Genomic DNA, 20,357 nt, shown 5'->3' on the forward strand with positions numbered 1-20,357 from the left:
CAGTGCCTCTACAGGTACTTAACCTTTAGCAAGAACTTCCAGCTACAACCAGTTTGGTTGTGGAATCCATCACAATCCACTACTCTGTTGGTTACTGGAGAAAGAAGAAAAAAGTCATAGTGCAATCTCCTCCTTCTCTCTGTATTACAGTCATGATGCTTTAATTAATGGTTGTGAGATTGTGTCTCTTGGCATCTCTTCCTCTCATTCAGCCGTTTTACTCTGATGAACCACCAAGCAGCTTGAAATGACAGCAGCCAGAGAACTAGTAGGAGGAACTGAACCACATCAAGGCTGAGATATACTGTAATAACTGGTTTAATAATAATAATAATAATAATAATAATAATAATAATAATGGATACTTTATTGATCCCCATGGGGAAATTACTTGTTTTTTCTCTGCATTTGACCCATTCACTCAGTGGGCAGCCCACTAAGCAGGCGCCCGGGGAGCAGTGTGTAGGGACGGTACCTTGCTCAGGGGTACCTCAGGGTAGCCGTTAAGTGGATTCGAACTGCCGACCTTCCGATCATGGGGCGACCACTTTACCTACTGAGCTATCCCTGCCCCTGTTTAAAGGTTTTCTTAATAATAACAGTCAAATGATTAAGTCCTTGACTTCACAATAATGACAATGTTGACAAAACTGTCAAGAACAATAAGCTAAATTACTATGCAGACTTATGCATCATGTGCATATTTTCGGGCTGAAAGTGCAAAGCAGCATCTCAGTGTTACAAGGGTTAAATGTGACTGCGCTGGAAGAGGAAAACAAATAAGTCTTAACTCGTGTCCTTGAGTCTAACTAAGTTAAATACAGTGATGTGTCAATTAGTTGCTTTTTTATGCCTTTTGTGATTTTCTCTTAATTTCAGAAATCTGTGGTGTACAAGGTCAAAAGCACTAAACCTGTATGTAAAACCTTCCTTATAACTCACAGCTGGCCCATTACGTTAATTTTAAGCTGACATATTTTTATTCTACCTATTAAGAGTAGTTGGCTTGATTCTGAACCATGATCTGAATTATCATTACATATCATTTATTTAATCTTGGTGTCTTTTATTTATTTAATCTTCATTCTGGCTTCAGCCATTTCAGCCCCTCTCCTCTTAAGGTAACATTTCTCTGATTGGCTGCTCCTTATAAACACAGAGTGTAAAGAGCAGATGGTTACGGCTGCACACAGTGAGGTGTGTGCTTGAGATGGCCATACTTTGGATATCATATAGATCCAAGAGGAGAAAAAAATGTTTCAAATTGAACCTTTAAGTTGATATCAGATTATCTTTACAGAGTCCACAATGTTACTGAGGTTGTTAAGTGGCTTGGTGCCATTGTACTCTTAGTTAAAAACATGAAAAGGATAAACAACTGAGACTCTGACAACCTGAAACAGCTTAATGCTTTACCAAGTAGTCACACATGTGCGACTAGTAGAGCAGGGCGATATGACCAAAAATATTTATCATGATATACATTTTAAAATTTGCGATAACGATATATCTGACAATATAATTGACACTAGACAAAATACTTTACAACTCCACAACTTTGTTAGTGCAAAAAAAAAAAAAAAATCAATGTATTTTCACTTAAACAAGCAGCTGTTTTTTTTTTTTTTTTATGTACATTAAAGTTATATACAAATTTAATAATGCAAATGCAAATTCCTTGCTGACAGTTTAACCAAAAGGCATTTCCAGTGGAAATTGGCCGATATATCCTCAGTAGAGCAGGGCGATATGGCCAAAAATATTTATCACGATATATATTTGAAAATTTGCGATAACGATATAACCGACGATATAATTGATGCGAGACAAAATACAACTCCACAACATTACTAGCGCAAAAAGACAACCTTCCATTTATTTTCACTTAAACAAGAAGCTGGTTTTTATGTACATTAAAGCTTTATAAAAATGTAACAGTGCAAATGCAAATTCCTTGCTGAAAGTTTAACCAAAAGGCATTTCCAGCAGAAATGGGCTGACATATCCTGAGCATAACCATGTATAATATCCACTGAAGTTAAAAAGAGGTGCTTTGCAACATTAAACTGCAGTGTGCAGTACGCATTTTTCGGACCATAAGGTGCACGGGATTATAAGGCACATTAAGCGAAACAAAGCAGTCAGATAAATCAAACTTTATTAAACTCATTCTTCTTGCTTCCTCCACTTCTGTAACATTGATTCATTAATGTTGAATTCTCTGGCAGCTGCTCTATTCCCATGTTGTTGCAGTATATTAATGACTAACCTGGTATTGTGGATGGATTATCTCAGTTGTTCTCCTGACTGAAGTTTGGTCCGTTTACAGCATCCTGCCATGCGATTGCATTTGTCTCTAACCATGAAGAACCTTCACGTTAACTTTTATAAGTGGAAAAGTGTTAGTGTTCGTCCTCCAGCTTCACTGTTTATGTTATGCTAACATAGCTGTGTCGCTAGCGATCACGTAGCACATCATTATATACCAGCTAGCCCAACTTCAGTAACCCTACAAACGTCACTGCTGTTTAGTTTCCTGTCTTCATTTATGTTGGAAGTGATAGCAGAGCTGTACGTTTGATTTTTTTCAGAAATCTCTCAGTCAGAACATGCAATATCATGCTTAGGTAACTAGCGAAACTAGCGAGCTAACTTCCGCTAGCTTCCTGCTAACTTCTAACTCCGTTAAATGTAATAACTTTTGTTTTCATGGATGCCTGGAAGTTAAACTTTATAGTTACACCTGGTAAAGCAGCAATGCTGATCGTTTTATTAAAGATGAAAGAATTTAGACAGTTTTTAACTCTAAGTGATGCTGCAGTGTTGTTTGACCTGAAGCATACGGAGTTTAGGACCCAGATTACTCCCAGATTTAAGAGCATCTTAGTCCGACAAATACGACAATAACGACGGCCGCTTGCATGTTCTGCAAAAAAATGTGCTTTGTCGTGTATCTGACAGACAAACACCAAACCAGTTCCACATCACTGAAGTTGCACCATTTTTACAAACCAATTCTGGTTCATCTGTTTCACTCAACAATCGGCCATGTGCGTATGAAAACAAAGGCACTGCGCATGCGCGTTTTACTCCCATTCTATCGCGATATTTCATTTTCCTATCGTTGCCTAACATTATACCGGTATTACCGTGAACGGTATAATATGGCCTAGCCCTAATCCTCAGCATAACCATGTATAATATTCACAAAACTTAAAGAGAGGTTATACACACACAATACCGTAATATTATGTTGAAGCACAGTACGTATCACTCCGCGAGGCTCCTGCCTACGATAGCCGCAATGCTCCGACAATCCATCAGGCGGTGCAGTTTGTAGCTTAGCAAAGTCGTACTAAAACATTTGACAGATTTTCGAGCGCCATGTACCACATAAAATCGTTTCAAGGTCAGTAAACGCAACCAGAATTCATACATAAGGCACACGGAATTATAAGGGGCACTGTCGATTTTCAGATTTTAAGTGTGCCGTATTTTTCAAAAACCACGGTAATAACAACGGCCCGCTAGCGTGGTCTACCAAAAATAGTGCTTTGTTGTGTATCTGACGGACGAAAGCTAAACCAGTTCCACAGCAATGAAGTTGCAGCATTTTTACAAACCAATTCTGGTTCATCCGTTTCATTCAACGATCCACTTTCGCCCTTCTCATCCTCTGTCGCCGCCATGCATTTGCCGCCATGTGCGTATGAAAACAAAGGCACTGTGCATGCGCGTTTTACCCATATTCTATCGCGATATTTCATTTTCTTATCGTTGCCCAACATTATACCGGTATTACTGTGAACGGTATGATATGGCCCAGCCCTAGCGACCAGTTGTCTAGACTAGGGCTGCCACGATTAGTCGACTAGTCACGATTACATCGACTATCAAAATCGTCGATGACTAATTTAATAGTCGACGCATCGTTTGAAGCTTTGTAAGATCCCAAAAGACGCAGGAATAAGTACTAGGATTTAAGAGTGTAATAACGGACTGAAACAGAAGATGGCAGCACTGCATGTACAAGGATGCCAAACCCCGAAGAAGAAGACTGTGTCCCAGAATTCATAGCGCAGCCCTGCTCAGTTTCCAGCAATGGCAGCAGCTAGTTAGTTTTAATGTTACTCTTATTATTCTTTCTGGGTCACAAAATAAACGTCTAACATATTTTCAGGCAGGAATGTAGCTGTGTAAACCTCAAATATCTGCTCAGTTTATCAAGACACCACATATTTTCAAAAGCGCTCGGACGTTGTCGGAGACGTCTGTTACCCACTAGCTCGATAGCTAGCCGAGGTTCAAGGCTCACTAGACCCAGTGAGAACACCAGACTCCTGGCAAATCGTTTTCAAACCCACCGCCGTCTTTCGCTACTCAGGTTAAACATGATATATAAGTCACTTAGATAACTTAAAAATGTTATTGTTTGGCTTTTTTTCAGTATTTTATTTGTTTCTGAGTAAATCGGTTTGGCTGAGATTAAAGTTATAGTTTTTACACAGCTGAATAAATGTCAAGCAGACAACTGATTACCAGAAGTGTGAGATGCTCGAGAATATACTCCAGTGTCCCGTTATATTTTAGATAGAAAGGTTTTTATTAAACTTCACCGAAACAATCTAAACTATCATTTTGTCTTTATTTTTACTTAGCACATACCTTAAACACTTAAAGCTGTAAGCTAATGATAGTTATATAAGACCAGATGCATGCTGGTGCAATAAGCTGTACGTTTTACGTTCATGATCTGATTAGTCGACTAATCGCAAAAATAATCAGTGACTAGTCGACTATCAAAATAATCGTTTGTGGCAGCCCTAGTCTAGACATCTAATGCAAAAAAATTTCTAGATGAAAAAGTGTAACAATTCATTAATATATTCAGAACTGCAGAAACCATTCCAGTAATTCTGCATAGGAGAAAATACTTTTGGTCCCCTTTATATAATTCCAGAAATGTACAGCCTTGAAGCAAAACCAAAATTCAAGCTAACTAGCTTGCATGAAAGTTAACCCACAAACGTGTTAGTCTACATATCAGCTAGTCAATTAGCATGCCAAGCAGCCAGTAGGCTACACAGTGGACTGCAATGATTTGGAATGATAGGCCTCATTGCACACAACAGCACCCACCTCCATTTTGTCATGGATGACTGAAAGGCATAATTACACTTAATCACCCCTTTCGATGCCTGCTCTCTGCTCTTTTTAGAATAGAATAGAATTCAACTTTATTGTCATTGCACATGTCACAAGTACAAGGCAACGAAATGCAGTTTGCATCCATCCAGAAGTGCTTTAGCCATGATATAGATATATTACAAAATATATATAAGCAATAATAAAGGCAGGAGGGTGAAGAGTCCATTTTAAAGTGGAATCCTGCAGTGATAATGGTTAATCTAAGAGGTATATCTATGGTTAGATCTAAGGCTAACATAATTTCCTTTCTTTATCTCCTCCGATCCATCTTCTTAAAAAAAATAGCCACATCTAACTCCTTATTTAGTTTGTTCTTAAGAACAACTAAGAACAACAGTAGATTGGGTGTCAGCTGGCAGTGGAAAGATATACTGACAACAAATGTGAACACAGCTGACTGTTTCACTAGCTCACCAAGTGCTGGCCAGATGCAATACACTCTTGCCGCTCTATCTAGGATGTGAACTTTTGGATAAGTCAGCCAAACAGTCACTGTCCCTCTCAGTGTGTGTATTAATAGCAGACCTGTTGAATCGAAAGCAGAGCAGACATCTGCCAGCTCTGCCTGCTGCAGGACTCCCACCCACCTCCTGTTCTCCAGGAGGTGGGTGGGAGAGGAGGAGCTAACAGAGGTACAGAGGATGGCCCAAGTAAGAAGAAAATGGCAACATCTCAAAGCGAAGCAGAAAACAGAGCCTGGTCTGGTTTGTGCTGCTCATCTCTGCCTCTGGCTGATAAATCACTGACTATGCTGTAAAGTAGAGCAGGGCGATATGGCCAAAAGTATTTATCACGATATAATTTGAAAATTTGTGATAACGATATAACTGATGATATAATTGACACGACACAAAATACAACTCCACAACTTTACTAGAGCAAAAAAAAAAACATTCATGTATTTTCACTTAAACAAGCAGCTGTTTTTATGTGCATTAAAGCTATATAAAAATTTAACAGTGGAAATGGAAATTCCTTGCTAAAAGTTTAACAAAAGGCATTTCCAGCAGAAATGGGCTGACATATCCTGAGCATAACCATGTATAATATCCACTGAAGTTAAAAAGAGGTGCTTTGCAACATTAAACTGCAGTGTGACAAATAGAAAAGTCAAATATTTATTTTTCAGACCATAAGGTGCACGGGATTATAAGACACATTAAGCGAAACAAAGCAGTCAGATAAATAAAACTTTATTCAACTCATATTTCTTGCTTCTTCCACTTCTGTACCATTGATTCATTAATGCTGTATTCTATCACAGCTGCTCTATTCCCATGTTGTTGCAGTATATTAATGACTAACCTGGTATTGTGGATGGATTGTCTCAGTTGTTCTCCTGACTGAAGTTTGGTCCGTTTACAGCATCCTGCCATGCGATTGCATTTGTCTCTAACTATCAGGAACCCTCACGCTAACTTTTAATGAGTGGCAAAGTGTTAGCGTTGATTCCTCCAGATTCACTGTTTATGTTATAGCTGTGTCGCTAGCGATCACGTAGCACATCATTATAAACCAGCTAGCCCAACTTCAGTAACCTTACAAACGTCAGTGCTGTTTAGTTTCCTGTCTTCATTTATGTTGGAAGTGATAGCAGAGCTGTACGTTTGAATTTTTCCAGAAATTTCAGAACATGCTATATAATGCTCAGGAAACTAGCGAGCTAACTTCCGCCATCTTCCTGCTAGCTTCTAACTCCGTTAAGTGTAATAAATTCTGTTTTCATGGATGCCTGGATGTTAAACTTCATAGTTACACCTGGTAAAGCAGCAATGCTGATCGTTTTATTAAAGATGAAAGAATTTAGACAGTTTCTTTTAACTCTCAGTTATGCTGCAGTGTTTGTTTGACTTTGGGACCTGAAAGGATGGAGTTTAGGACCCAGATTACTCCCAGATTTACAAGCGCCTTAGTCCCACAAATACGGCAATAACGACGGCCCGCTTGCATGTTCTACAAAAAACTGTGCTGTGTATCTGACGGACAAACACCAAACCAGTTCCATATCACTGAAGTGGCACCATTTTCACAAACTAATTCTGGTTCATCCGCTTCACTCAACGAAACGCTTTCTCCCTTCTCATTCTCCATTGCCGCCATGCTTTTTTGGCCATGTGCGTATGAAAACAAAGGCACTGCGCATGCGCGTTTTACCCATCTTCTATCGCGATATTTCATTTTCTTATCGTTGCCTAACGTTGTACCGGTATTACCGTGAACGGTATAATATGGCCCAGCCCTACTGTAAAGCAGAGATTTCAAACACAGAACCCCTGAGCCAGAAAAGGCCTGCCAAAGGATCCAACCTACTGGGGGAGGGGGTATATTTTCTTGAGTTTTCACTTCTGTCATTACTTTTATTTGAGCCTGAGGTCTAAACTATAGCCTTCATACAAACAAAGACATTGCCTGCTCCACTATATCAAAGTAAGCAACACATAAGGCAAACAGAAAATGAGTTTTTTTTCCCTGTTAGTACATCCAGTGAAAAACATAAAGGGTACTGTTTTTTTTCACTATAGAGCAACTATTAAATTCTCTCAAAAAGGCTATAGCCTTTTTTTTTTTTAAACACAAGCAGCTATCCATCCATCTGGCTTTGTGTGTACAATTCATTATTTCACTTATACAAAGTAGTGGCAGCTGCACAGGTCTCACTGCAAGAGACAAGTTAACCTCTCATACACTGCTCAGTGCTTTTGAACATGTCATTCTGCAGCCTCTACAATAAAAAGGCCGAAACAAAAGAAAGCGCAGAGTAGTTAGGGCCCTGTCAGGCAGAAATAAAGTGTCAATCCCACCCTCTCAGGCATATCGCAATTTTCAACTCAAGTCCTAAAAACTAATGGCACTTAGAGTGACAAGTCCCTACTTTGCATTCAGCGCCTAAAAAGCACACAGGCCTTGAAGAAAGTAAGCCAATGACTTGTTGCAATTCTATAACTTTCAACTTAGCTTTAGCAAAAATATGCAGTGGAACCTTTGACTCAGAGTGTCCTCGTGTCTTGAGACTTTATGCAATGCACAGCCTCTGCCACCTGTCACCCCATCCATTTACATGAGTCTCTCTTGGAAGCCTAGATAGCTTTGACTAATCCCCACCATAACTGACTGACAGCTGACCATTTGCTCACACAGACACTATTGCTAAGTAGGCCTGCATCCCCCTTGGATTTATAAATCACTCTTTTACACACACTTACAGGTCAGGTTTCCCTGACTTCTACTGCAATAGCATGCTTTTGAGGGTGCAAGAGGCTAAAGAAAGCAGGACTAAAGAGACACCTTAAAATGCACAAGTTCTCATACAACCAAAAAATCCAATGATACTGTCAATATCACGTTGCGGTGGCTACGAAGTACTACCAACTTCCACATATCACAAACTGGCATTTTAGTTGGCATTTCAATGGGGCAGATGATACATTTCTGTCTCAATCTTATTTTTGTAATAAGGAGGACAGCCTTGGATTAAGAGACTAGATATCACATGTAAAGATATTGCATATCAACGGACAAAGTACAAATGTAATGGTGTTGTTAAACCAAATGCAATAAAGTCTTCAGACAGTGTGATTACATTCAAGGAAGAGACCATAACTGATGCAAGTTCAAGTTCAAAACCCTACAAACTGACAGCAGAAAATGAGCATTTTGCTGTGTGTGCCAGAGTCGCTTTATACAACTTTACTTCTACACACTACAGAAAAATTAGCAGCTCTGCAGACAGTGAGTGAAATCAGTCACAATATGACTTTGTGGTAAGTGCTACGTAATCCGTCATGGATACAACTGATTGGTGAAATTGAGTAATTATAATTACAAGTTGTAATTCTTTTGTGTTTTATCTAAAAATACCACCCCGGCCTTCTACAGACAATTATGTCATTAAAACCTTCTGAAAAAAGGAATATGTCAATAACAGCCCAACCCAACCCGCTGTATCTACAGCGACCATCACAAATGTTGTTTTCTTCCAAAATTCATGACAAATGGATACAAATTTCACAGCATCTTTGGAAACATTCTTAAGATGGCTACATGCTGTGCCATTTTAGCAATCTCATAAATTTGCTGCATGCTACACTGTTTACTGCCCCAAAATAAACAATGCAGACCTTCACATTTGAAGCATGTATGCATGAGTAGGACATCTGCATACAATTACAGAAGATGCATTTGACCTTGACCTTCACTGTTAGGGTCCACGGTCAAAATTGACCTTGAAAAAACATTTAAAGAAACCATATCGAGTAATTTATGGAAAGGGCATGGAGACAGCTGTACAATACACTTTTTATGTTTTTAGTACGACGCATTGCGACGTGACAATGATGTCACAACAGGCTGAGGCCACCACATTGTAATAAACGCAGGCTGACATCTACATGTTGTAATGAAAACAAATCATCAGTTTTGGTATTGGTACTACTTTGGTGCCTAACTTGACCTCTGGGGGTCGTTGGGCACTCTTGGCATCAGCTATCAGATTTTTTTTTTTTTTTTTTTAAATAAACACTAAAAGTGCATCGCTATTAAAAAACAAACAAACAAACAAACAAACAAAAAAAAAAAAACAATACTGTGTGTTGGTACTTATACAAACATAAAGCATCACTATGACATATACAGTGATTCTGCCCAGCTGTGCACCTCTGAGGAGCCTGTTTGGCCACACAAAATTCCCACAAACCTTCCTTCAGTCAGGCTGATACACTAATGCCTCTTTTCCACTAGTACCTACTCAGTTTAGCTCAACTTTTAAGGTTTTCTATTAGGTGGCAGTACCTGGTACCAGGTACTTTTTCAGTACCTGCTTGGCTAGTGTTCCAAGCAAGCTGCGTCAATACGAATATGTGACATCAACAGACTGCATGCCACCAATTGCCCAGTCAGTGGCATCACTCGATAGTCATCGAGAGCAACATCTTCACAATAATCAAAACTGCCATTTTTAAAACCGGGCAACAAGGGAAATGGCTGCACACAAACCAACACCGTGGTCCCTGAGCCGGACAAAAAGCAGTTGACTGAGCAGCAGTCTATGGCCATTGTTGTGTGGTGTTTGCATTGCAAACAAATGACGTCCCAGATGTTCAGACACGTTGCTATAACAGCCCCATGCACATTGAGGTGGTACTCAATAATGGGAATGGAAAACAACGGAAACCGAGTAGAGTCAAGTGGAGTCGAGTAGGTACTAGAGCAAAAGAGGAATAAGTTGTGAAACACTGACAAGTCCAAGGGACTGTGAAACTATTGTACTACTTTGTGTGTTTTATGTGTGGAATTGGGAAGCATGCTTGTATCCAGCTGGTTACCAAATGATGCAGGCACAGAGCAAATAAACTGCAAAGACAAAATGGAAAGTGAAGAAATGAACAATGTAGATTTTTTTTTTTTTTTTTTTTTTTAAATCCAAATCCAGCGACAAGGAAAATCTTCTGTCTGATTTGCAAAATCATCTGCAAATCAGGAGGGGTACACAGCTCCTTCAGTCTCCTATTTAGTGGTTACGTTAAAGAAAAGCATGCTCTGTGCTACAGCAATAAACCAGGCTTTAGTTTCAATAAAGGGGGTTCAAAGACATGAAACAAGCCCAGAGTGGAGATATGACAAATTGACTGAGACTCAAACCAGCACAGAGCAAAAACACAATCATTAATAAAAACCAGAAAACATTTGCTGTATATGATGCCTTTTTCTTCCACTGGCTCAACAATGATGCTAATAAAACAAAAGGAAGGAGGCAGCCAAAGAAGGTTCTGTGTAACCAAGCTCTTTAACACATCTTTAACGATGAGTTAAAAGGACTAGCTTTATAAGGGGGAGTGTGCTTTCACACATTAAGTAAGAAAATAACAGTTCTGTCCAGAGGAATTGCAGGAAAGACATTCGTTGTTTGTTTTTTTTCCCCATTTAGTCATTTCCATTTATGATATCTTATATTGATCCTGAGAAAAAAGATGTGAAGATCCTTTTTCTCAGTGGAAAATGGTGAACATAATGAGAAAACATGGTCCTGGGCCCAGTGGTGGGAACAAGCTGAATGAGTTCTAGTCAAAGCCAGTCAGTCTGTGTCAACACAGGACTGCATAAATAGCTGCATCCTGCTTCTTTCTCATCCTCTCCTGGCCCAGTCCAAACAATAGCATGGATTAACTGTCCTTCCCATCTACTGGCAGTGGGCAACAGTAACCAGGACTGCAATTAAGAGCCCCTCTGGCTGCTCTCTGTAGACACAGTCCTGAAGCTTTAGCGATGGAACCAAATCCAGCAAAACAGCTCTACTGTGCACACGTGCACACACAGTAGCCAGTAAATATGTTGATAAGGTTCATTAATGGCTGCTTGTAGCCAGGAAGGCTTTCATAGGTTAAGGGCTTTTCATCAGCTAAAGAGTGCCAAGAGCACAAAATGCTGAACCCTCTTAGTACAAAGTTTAACCCCGCCATCAGTTGGACCATAACAGTAAGAAACAATACTCTGTAATGAAACAACCAAGTGGTAGTGACTGAAATACACTGCCTGGACTGAGACTATATACAGACCATCATTTTTAATCTGTGGAATTATACATAACAAACACAATCTAATATGATTTTGGTTCTGTGCAAGGAGATGAACAGGACTCTGCTCTCTTAGGGACACCCACTAGAATACTAAGTAAACCTTTCAGAAGCCTTGCCTGCACATGTGCAAATAATAAGCACTTTCTCCTCATTCCACTATTTTAGAGTGCAACAATCCATGTGGCTAATGGCTCTGACCACAGGATCCAAAGGCCACACTAAAAAAACAAAACAAACACAAACAAAAAAAGCGACAAAAAAACAACAACAACAAACCACCACAGAATAACCATCAACCCAACAACTGGAGAGAGCTGCTGCTAGAAAACACAGGAACAAGTAGTACCTATGCAATTACTATGTGTGCCAATAAGTATATCTCACACAGCAACCAGCTGGAAGAAAGCACAGACTGGCCCACCATCTAGCTCAACAGTAAGGTGAGCGGCATTGTGGACTAATCTGAATACTACAATTGTAGGGATGCTACTGAAGACTCCATGAAACTGATAAACATTCCAGACTGGTTACTACTGGGGTTGTAACAATTTCTCCCAAACAATGGTTTTGGTTCATACCACAATTTTGGGGGCCCACATTGTTAGTTTATACCTTAATTCATTCTTTAGATGAAGTGCATAACAAGAAAAAAGTAAATTGTCTTCTCTTTACTTTAATGGATAATGCATGTTGGTTGCTTGCCACCAACAGCAGCAAGCGATAACATGAAGCCTGCCATTTAATCAGATATCCCCTGCAGTCATGCAGTCAAACTGTTCACAGAGCAGAGGGTACAACGCTGTCCAGTCACGCGTACAATATCAAAGTCTTAGGATAAATGAGCATGTGTGTGGTTTGTGATTGCATGGGTGTGTACGGCTCAATGAGAAAGTAACCACAGCTTCCTCATTGCCTCAACTGCACCTCTCAAGTTTGTGAGAACTCCATTTGAAAAAGAAAAAGCAAATTAACATCTAGCTGACTGCCCTTGAAGGAACACCTTTGAGAGCCCTTTCTACATGCATAAATAATCATGAGACCGATTTCAGACTCCTTTAGGATTAAGACTGCATGCACACCCACACCGTCTGAAAAACAAGCTTAACAGAGTACATCTCATTATCCAATTCAGGAGATGGACTTAGTCCCATGGTTTTAGTCTCAGCAAAGCCACCTGATATGACAAATATCATAATTATGTCATGGAAGGACACGCAATGTGTCTGTCTGCACTGTCAGTCCTCACAGGAAAATCAATGAGACAGTTAATTCAGTGCAATGGGACACTCACAGACATCAGCTGTAGTTGGGCTGACCTTGTAGCCTACGGCAGCTCTCAAAATGATCCATGCCCAGCAGCACAGTGCTGGAACACACACCTTGGTATTTAAAACAAGTTCTGTTACACAGTCCCAGGGCTCATAACTGTTGAGTTAAAGTTATCTTACAACAACAGCGAACACATGCTCAGGCTCCGTATAAAGACTAAGTGCCGATGTGTCACAGCAGGGTGAGACAAAACTGTGTGAAACAGGTGCTAGCCACATTCCCACCCATCACACTGCTGTGTGCTAAAACTGGCTATTAACGTGACTTTGAAAAGACGTTCTGTGCAGTTTGATTCCAAAAGCCTGTTTTCTGACAATGTTTTTAGTTTTGTCTTTTTTTCCTTTCCTTTTTTGGAAGAGCTAGGGGAGTTAATAAAGTGGACAAGATAGTGAACTAGTGCTCAAGGCAACAGGCCCGGTGCTCTTCAGTGGAAGATAAAATGACTGCTGAAACTTAATGAGTGCATTACACTTTTAAAAATGCGCTGCATCAACATTCACATCCTGTCTAGTACACACCTCTGCAACTCACCAATACAATGTTCTAATTAGCTGTGTGACTCATTTCATTTCTTTACCATCATTCATCAGCCAAACATCTTTTGCATACCTACAGCCGGAGCATCATACTCATCACCCAGTAGTATTTCAGGAGCTGAGTATGCCAAAGATCCACAGCTGGTGGTCAGCTTTTTTCCTGGCTGAAACTTGTTACTGAATCCAAAGTCAGTGAGCTTGACCAGCCCTTGTTTTTCAAAGAACACCACGTTCTCGGGTTTCAAGTCCCTGTGCACCACGTGCAGCCGATGACAGTAGGAGATAGCGTGGACAATTTGGGCAAAATATTTCTTAGCCAACTCTTCGTTCAAGCCCTCCTCATGCTTCATAATGTAGTCAAACATATCTCCTCCATCTCCAAGCTCCAGGATGAGATAAAGCTTCGTCTGCGTATCTATCACTTCATACAGGCGCACAATGTTGGGGTGCTGCACCAGCTTCATGCAGCGGACCTCCTGGAAAAGATGGCCCGTCGCCACTGTGTCTAGCTTAGTCTTGTCAATCACCTTCACCGCCACTTTCTCCCCAGTGAAGACATGGCGTGCCAGCTTGACTACAGCGAAGTGGCCACGGCCCAGGGTCTTGTCCAGGTCGTACAGGCCGGCGATCTTGCCATCGTAGCCACGCTTAAAGCCTGCCATAACTCTGGAAGGTGAGGGGGAAAGGGGAGCCCCCGCTATGGGCAGGAGCGGGTTGGATGAGTCAAGAGGGTCCAGCTTATTTCAGTTCATCAAAGGCTTAATGTTAAACCCATGGTTCCAGCTTCCTAATGCGCAGAAGACACAAACAAGCAAAATGCATTAATTGCCTGTCATGAGAAAAGCTGATGTTAAAAAAACAGAGAGAAGCACCTTTTTCCATTGTGGTGACATGTCAGTCTAGCCTAAATGCATCTGCCTGTCTCTTTATACAGCGTTATACAGAATAGGCTTGGCTACATGACAGAATTAATTGAGTTCAGCTAAGCGTACTGAACATATATATGTTAGCACAAAACCCGGTGTGTTTAACCACTCAGCTTTCTGAATGCAGTGAGCTTGGGCTTGTTTTGACAGGGTGGTTGCTAACTGCTGCACCAGCTAATGCATCCCAACTCGTTGCCTCGTACTGATAAAAATTGAACTTTCCTAATATGTATACATACATTAAATGTTTAAAAATACTTGTTACAACAACGGCAGAGTTTAAGCTCGTAACTCAGCTGTGTAACGGGCCCGGAGGTAGCACAACCAACTAACGTTAGCTCCCACCCGGGGGACGAGGGTAGCTCGTTGTTCATTGATTGATCCTATGTTAGCTTACCGGATGACTCACGTTAATCACTTTGAAACAACGGAACGTCACCAGCCCACCCTACAGAATTTTCAACACAAACTCATTTTTCGTTTTGGTCACTCGGGGGAACAGGTGTTTCTTTCAATACCACCCAGCTAGCCTTAGTTAGCATGTAGCATATAGCAAGCTAAAGTTACTACGGTTCACTCAGCTCACCGCTCCAGCTTCTCTCCGCTAACCATAAACCCGCGTGTCCAAGTCTTCACCGGGTACCTTATGCGCTCCGGGGCTGTTTGTTTGTGGCGAATAATCACAAAAGACCAGGACGGTGCAGCCTCTTCAAGAAGACCACGGCACTACACGGTGCCTATGCCCAGCGTTCATTCCATGAAGGAGGCATTGCATCGTTGGCAACAGCTGCCCTAATCGGAATGGTAGTATCCTCCCAGCCGAAGCGGCGGGGCTGTGGCGCTGCCTTCGGGTGCTGAAAGTGTCAAAAATGTCACACCGTCACACTTATCATAGAATTGCTTTAAACATTATACACAAGGTATAAAACGTATTTCCTTTCTTGAATAGATATGGATCACGATTAACTACAAAACCATTAAATTTTTTTTAAATGCAATAACAAGGTAGCATTTTTTTCATGGAACCTACAGTATAGACACTAATTGTTTTTGATCGCTTTTGTTATTATTGCTAATTGACACTAATAAGGTTGTAGTCATTTGGACAGGCATCAGCAAATTGTATATATTCACAATCTAGCAGACTGAATACAGGTTCTTTCGAGGAGTACTTGAAGGTAGCATATCAGCATCATCAACCGCATTCAACTCTGACGTCAAACAGTCTTGATTGGAAAAGGTTGCTGAACAACACAAATATTGTAGACAGATACTGCAGCAACAACAAAAATAACGATAATGTTACAATAATAATAATAATAATAATGACACATTTCCCTGAAAGTTCAAAAACCGTATACTATGAGATAGCAGGAAGTACTTTACTTCTTCCGTGATTTTTAAAAAAGATAAATGTCAAAAGTGATAATCAACCTGAAATAATTGGGTTCCATACTTCAAGACTTTAACACAAACCTCATTTTCGGACATATTCCCTGTCTCTGTTGTTTGGTCTTTGCAGTAAAAGGTGTGCACTGACACCTAGTGTCAGACAATCAGATCTATGTTTAGGCCTTTACTCCGCATCCTTTCTCTTCTCTTATTCAGTATTACTCTTAGTTGAAAATTGTGATCTTTAAACCTTTTCTCTCTATTTTTGCTCTATCACACAGTGTACCTATACCTGATCTGCCAGTAAGGCATGTTATCTGGCTCAATGATTCACTGAACATCCAGCTTTCCCTCACAGGTGCTTAGTGACTTTCATTATTCAGTTGCAGCTTTTATTTTTTGCTCGCTCAGTCGGAAGTATTCCACACAGAGAAGGTGCATTTTCCATGTTGAAATGTGTGCAGTGAAAAATAACAAAATCAAAAGACATACATATAAATACATAACAAATGTAAGACATTCAGAGTTTATGTGCAACAAGATAAAGTTGAGTAATTCATATCCCATTGTGTTGTGCTCTACGGTAGCTACATAAATGCTGAGCAAATACAGCAGAGCTAAATTTAACATATAAATTATTCAGTTTTGCTCCTCCAGCTCATAGGCCTATTTCCTCTTTGTCATACCGAATTCTTGCACAAACTCACAAAGCAGACTCAAAAATAGTTGGAAAGTTCAAAGTGTTTATTTACACTTAAGTAAAGAGCTCTGCAACAGGAGCAGTGGCTACCAGATTTATCCTTTGAATCCATAAAATGCCAGTTTGTGTGACAGGCAGCAGCTTTTGACAGTTTAGCATACATACATATAGTTAGTATTTGGATCTGGGAATACCAGGTGCTGTAAGCTTTTCCTGTTTTTCACTGCTCCTGATGTCTAGAAAAAGAGCACTGAAAATTAAGGCAGTGACCCATTAAATTGTACACATTTAATGCATCCATTTTGTATAACCTGTTAGTAATGTCCAAAAGCCATTTATGTCTAGTTGGGACAGTTTAGTGTCTGTTTTGATATTAGTTTTTTGATCAGACAAGAGAAACATCCGAGCAATCAGGTTAGGGCCAGCCAGGGTTGGGGTTAAGGTTAGGGTTTTAGAAGGTTGGAGTTCTGAGAGACAGAGACAGCACAGCTAGGTTAACCCTTCAAATCCATAAATTCCCAGTTTGTGAGCCCAAAGAATATATATTTTTAATATTAGTTTTTTGGTAAAACAAAGCAATACCTCTAACCAATAGGATTAGGGCCAGGGGTTGGGTTACTCCAATGGTTAGGGTTACAGCCAAGGATGGGGTTAAGGCTTTAGAATATTGGGTAGGGTTGGGGTTTGAGTGAGAGAACATACCCCCAAGTTCACCCTTTGAATCCATAAATTTCCAGTTTTTGCTCCAAGTGGCAGCTTGCGAGCTCACCACCCCGAGCATGCCCTATCTCATGTGATCTCCGAAGCTAAGCAGAGTGGGGCCTTGTTAGTACTTGGACCGCCTGGGAATACCAGGTTCTATAGGCTTTTCTTGTTTTTCAGAAAGGTACTGCTCCTGATGTGGAGAGAAAGAGCATTGAAAAATAAGGCAGAGGCCCATGAAAGAATACACATGTACCATGTTAGTGTTAGGGTTTTAGAAAATTAGGGTTTCAGAATATTGGAAAGGTTGTAGTTCCGAGAGACAGAGACAGTACAGCTAGGTTCACTCTTCGAATCCATAAATTCCCAGTTTGTGCTACAAAGATCAGCTTACAGCTATATCAACCTGAGCTTGCTTGATCTTGTCTCATCTCAGAAGCTAAGCGGGATTGGGCCTGGTTAGTACTTGAATAGAAGACCACTTGGGAATACCAGGGGCTTAAAGTTTATCTTGTTTTTTCAGAATGGGAATGTTCCTGATGTGTAGAGAAAGATCATGGAAAAATACGGAAATGGGCAGAGAGTATACATTTTTAATGTTAGTTTTTTGGTAAAACAAGCAATAACTCTAACCAATAGGATTAGGGCCAGGGGTTGGGTTACTCCAATGGTTATGGTTACAGCCAAGGATGGGGTTAGGGCTTTAGAATATTGGGTAGGGTTGGGGTTTGAGTGAGAGTTCATACGCCCAGGTTCACCCTTTGAATCCATAAATTCTTACTTTGTGATCAAAGCAACAACGTACTGCCATAACACACTGAGCATGTGCCAATTTAACCCTTGTGTGGTGTTCGTATTTTTGTTACTCAGCCAGTGTTCATGGGTCTGATGGACCCGCTAGAGTTTTGGCTTTCCAAATTAACACTATCAAACAATTTTATGTTAAATTACTCAACAGATGTTTACTTCATCCCAATTACAAGACGTATGAACAGCAAACATGGTTAATTTTTTCCCTTTACCTTTGTTAGATCACATTTATGAATTAATGTGCTTCTCGTTTTTCTTTTATATAAAATGTTATAAATAAATCAGTTATAATCAAGTGGAGTGAGTGGAAAGACACAACACATTTACACGTGAAAAAATCATTAATTGTTTAATTTTTCTTTTGAAAAAAACTGAACACGGGTCTCACAGACCCGAACACCATACAAGGGTTAATCTCATTCTGGAAGCTAAGCAGGTACAAGACCAAATATCTCTTGTTGGAGCAGTTTGTTGTTGTGTTTAGGGCTAAGTTTTGGCCAGAGAAGAGAAAGTGCCAATTGATGGCGACAGGGCCAAGGTCAGGGTTGATGGAAATTACCAAACTACAGAGGAATTTAGGAGACGTCCCAAAAATAAAAGTTGAAACAATCTGCTTGACTGACATGCATGACTGACAATGTTGTGGCATACTCTGAATGAGACGACAGATGGTTTACTGTGGGATTTCCTCATTGACCTGTCTCCCCAATGTGATATTTGTGTAGGGTATGTTTGGTCAGAGGGTTCCTTTGTTTGTGCGCATGCGCTATCCAGCATGCTGCCTGCTGTAACCCATAATTTCCTTCAGGATTAATAAAGTATTCTGATTCTGATCTGTTCCAGGGCATGACTGAGCATCTGGACAGCCTGAGGGGCAACCTGGCAGTGTCCTATGGACCAAAACATAAAGTCCCAGAGGTGTTCTATTGGATTACATCAGGTGAGCATGGAGGGCAGTCAATGGTATAAAATCGTTCATCCTCTAGGAACTGCATCACATGAGGCCAGGCTTTTATGTGCACGGTCTGTGCATCCCATATGCCTCCCTCAACCATCACAGACCCAACAAGGCAGCTTAAAGTTCTAATGACTTGTCTTCCTTTCACATCTGTCACATGAAGAAGGATTTCATGTTAGTATGTGTGAGTATGTGTGAAAATACACAGCACCAGTGGGCAATCTGACAATTCTGGTATTTTATGAAAATGCCAACTGGGCTCTACAGTGCTGAGCAGTGAGCACAGGGCCCACTAAGAAAGGTCATTTTATAGGGGAGTTTTCATCCTGAAACAAATTTCAGTGGGTTCCATCCGTACAACCATTACTGTTTTAGTGGTTATCTCAGTGTTGCAATTGTTGTTAACATCATTAATACCAAAGAGGCTGAAACTGATTAACAACCCTGTCTGCTACTTAACCGAGCAGATTAATACCCCAGTTTAACTGACCTGATAATATACTGTGATGAATAAGCGTTCCTTTATTATGTTTATTTATTCATGTATTTATTTATTTATTTATTTAGTTAATAAGTTAGCCAGTTAGTTGAGCAGTGTCTATAACAAGGAGCACTAAAGTAATTCTGGAAGCTATTTGTCATCCTTTAATTTGTCATAACCTGTTGGTTTTCAGGATTATCAGTCACTTTCAGGTTCCCTTATGCTTTGGTTATGACAGAGCTGCGTTTGTATTTATAAAGAGATTATGAATAGATGGAGTAACAACAGAAACAATCCTCTTGCTTGCTTTTCTTTTTTCAAACTCAAGATGGGAGTGTTGCTTTATGTTTGTCTTCCCATCACACACCAGTGCACTTCCCACTAGCGATGATCCAAATAATGCAAGGTACCTACAATAGATTAATAATAACAGATTAAATATTAGGCAAAATTGTCAGTACATACCTTGTCATCTGCCAAATGACCCGTTCTGGGATTGGGACCCAGTTGCATTTACCATTTCAATTGTCTTGTACCATATGTAACATTTAATTTCACATGTTTGTTTTCTGTATCAGTTCAAATCTTGTCCAACAAAGCAGAGCTGCAACTATTCATAAAATGAATGCTGGATTATTTTCTTTCTTTTTTTTTACTGCATCAGTTTCATCACGCGAACTGAAGAGGAGGAGAAGGACAGGTGCTGCTAGGGTGAGACAGGCGTCTCTCGCGGAGTCCTTTAG

At 40.2% G+C, this 20,357-nt stretch overlaps 1 protein-coding gene across 2 annotated transcripts in view; it reads right to left on the reverse strand.

Annotated features, from left to right (window-relative positions):
- The window catches only part of snrka (SNF related kinase a), a 63,356-nt gene extending 47,945 nt beyond the window's left edge, over positions 1-15,411 (reverse strand). The window contains exons 1-2 of one of the 2 annotated variants that reach the window (XM_085472924.1): positions 15,215-15,411; positions 13,719-14,432 (exon numbers count right to left, since the gene is read on the reverse strand). In XM_085472924.1, coding sequence (XP_085329050.1) covers positions 13,719-14,307 — 589 coding nt within the window. In that variant the 5' untranslated portion in view covers positions 14,308-14,432; positions 15,215-15,411. Of the gene's footprint in view, positions 1-13,718; positions 14,433-15,157 lie in introns of both variants that reach the window. The other variant, XM_085472923.1, reaches the window with a different exon arrangement.
- Positions 15,412-20,357: the final 4,946 nt, after the last annotated feature.

Source organism: Copadichromis virginalis, linkage group LG11 (assembly GCF_057382275.1).
Source record: "Copadichromis virginalis isolate Kocher_CV1m ecotype Utaka linkage group LG11, C_Virginalis_male_GT1.1, whole genome shotgun sequence".
Taxonomy (NCBI): Eukaryota; Metazoa; Chordata; class Actinopteri; order Cichliformes; family Cichlidae; genus Copadichromis; species Copadichromis virginalis.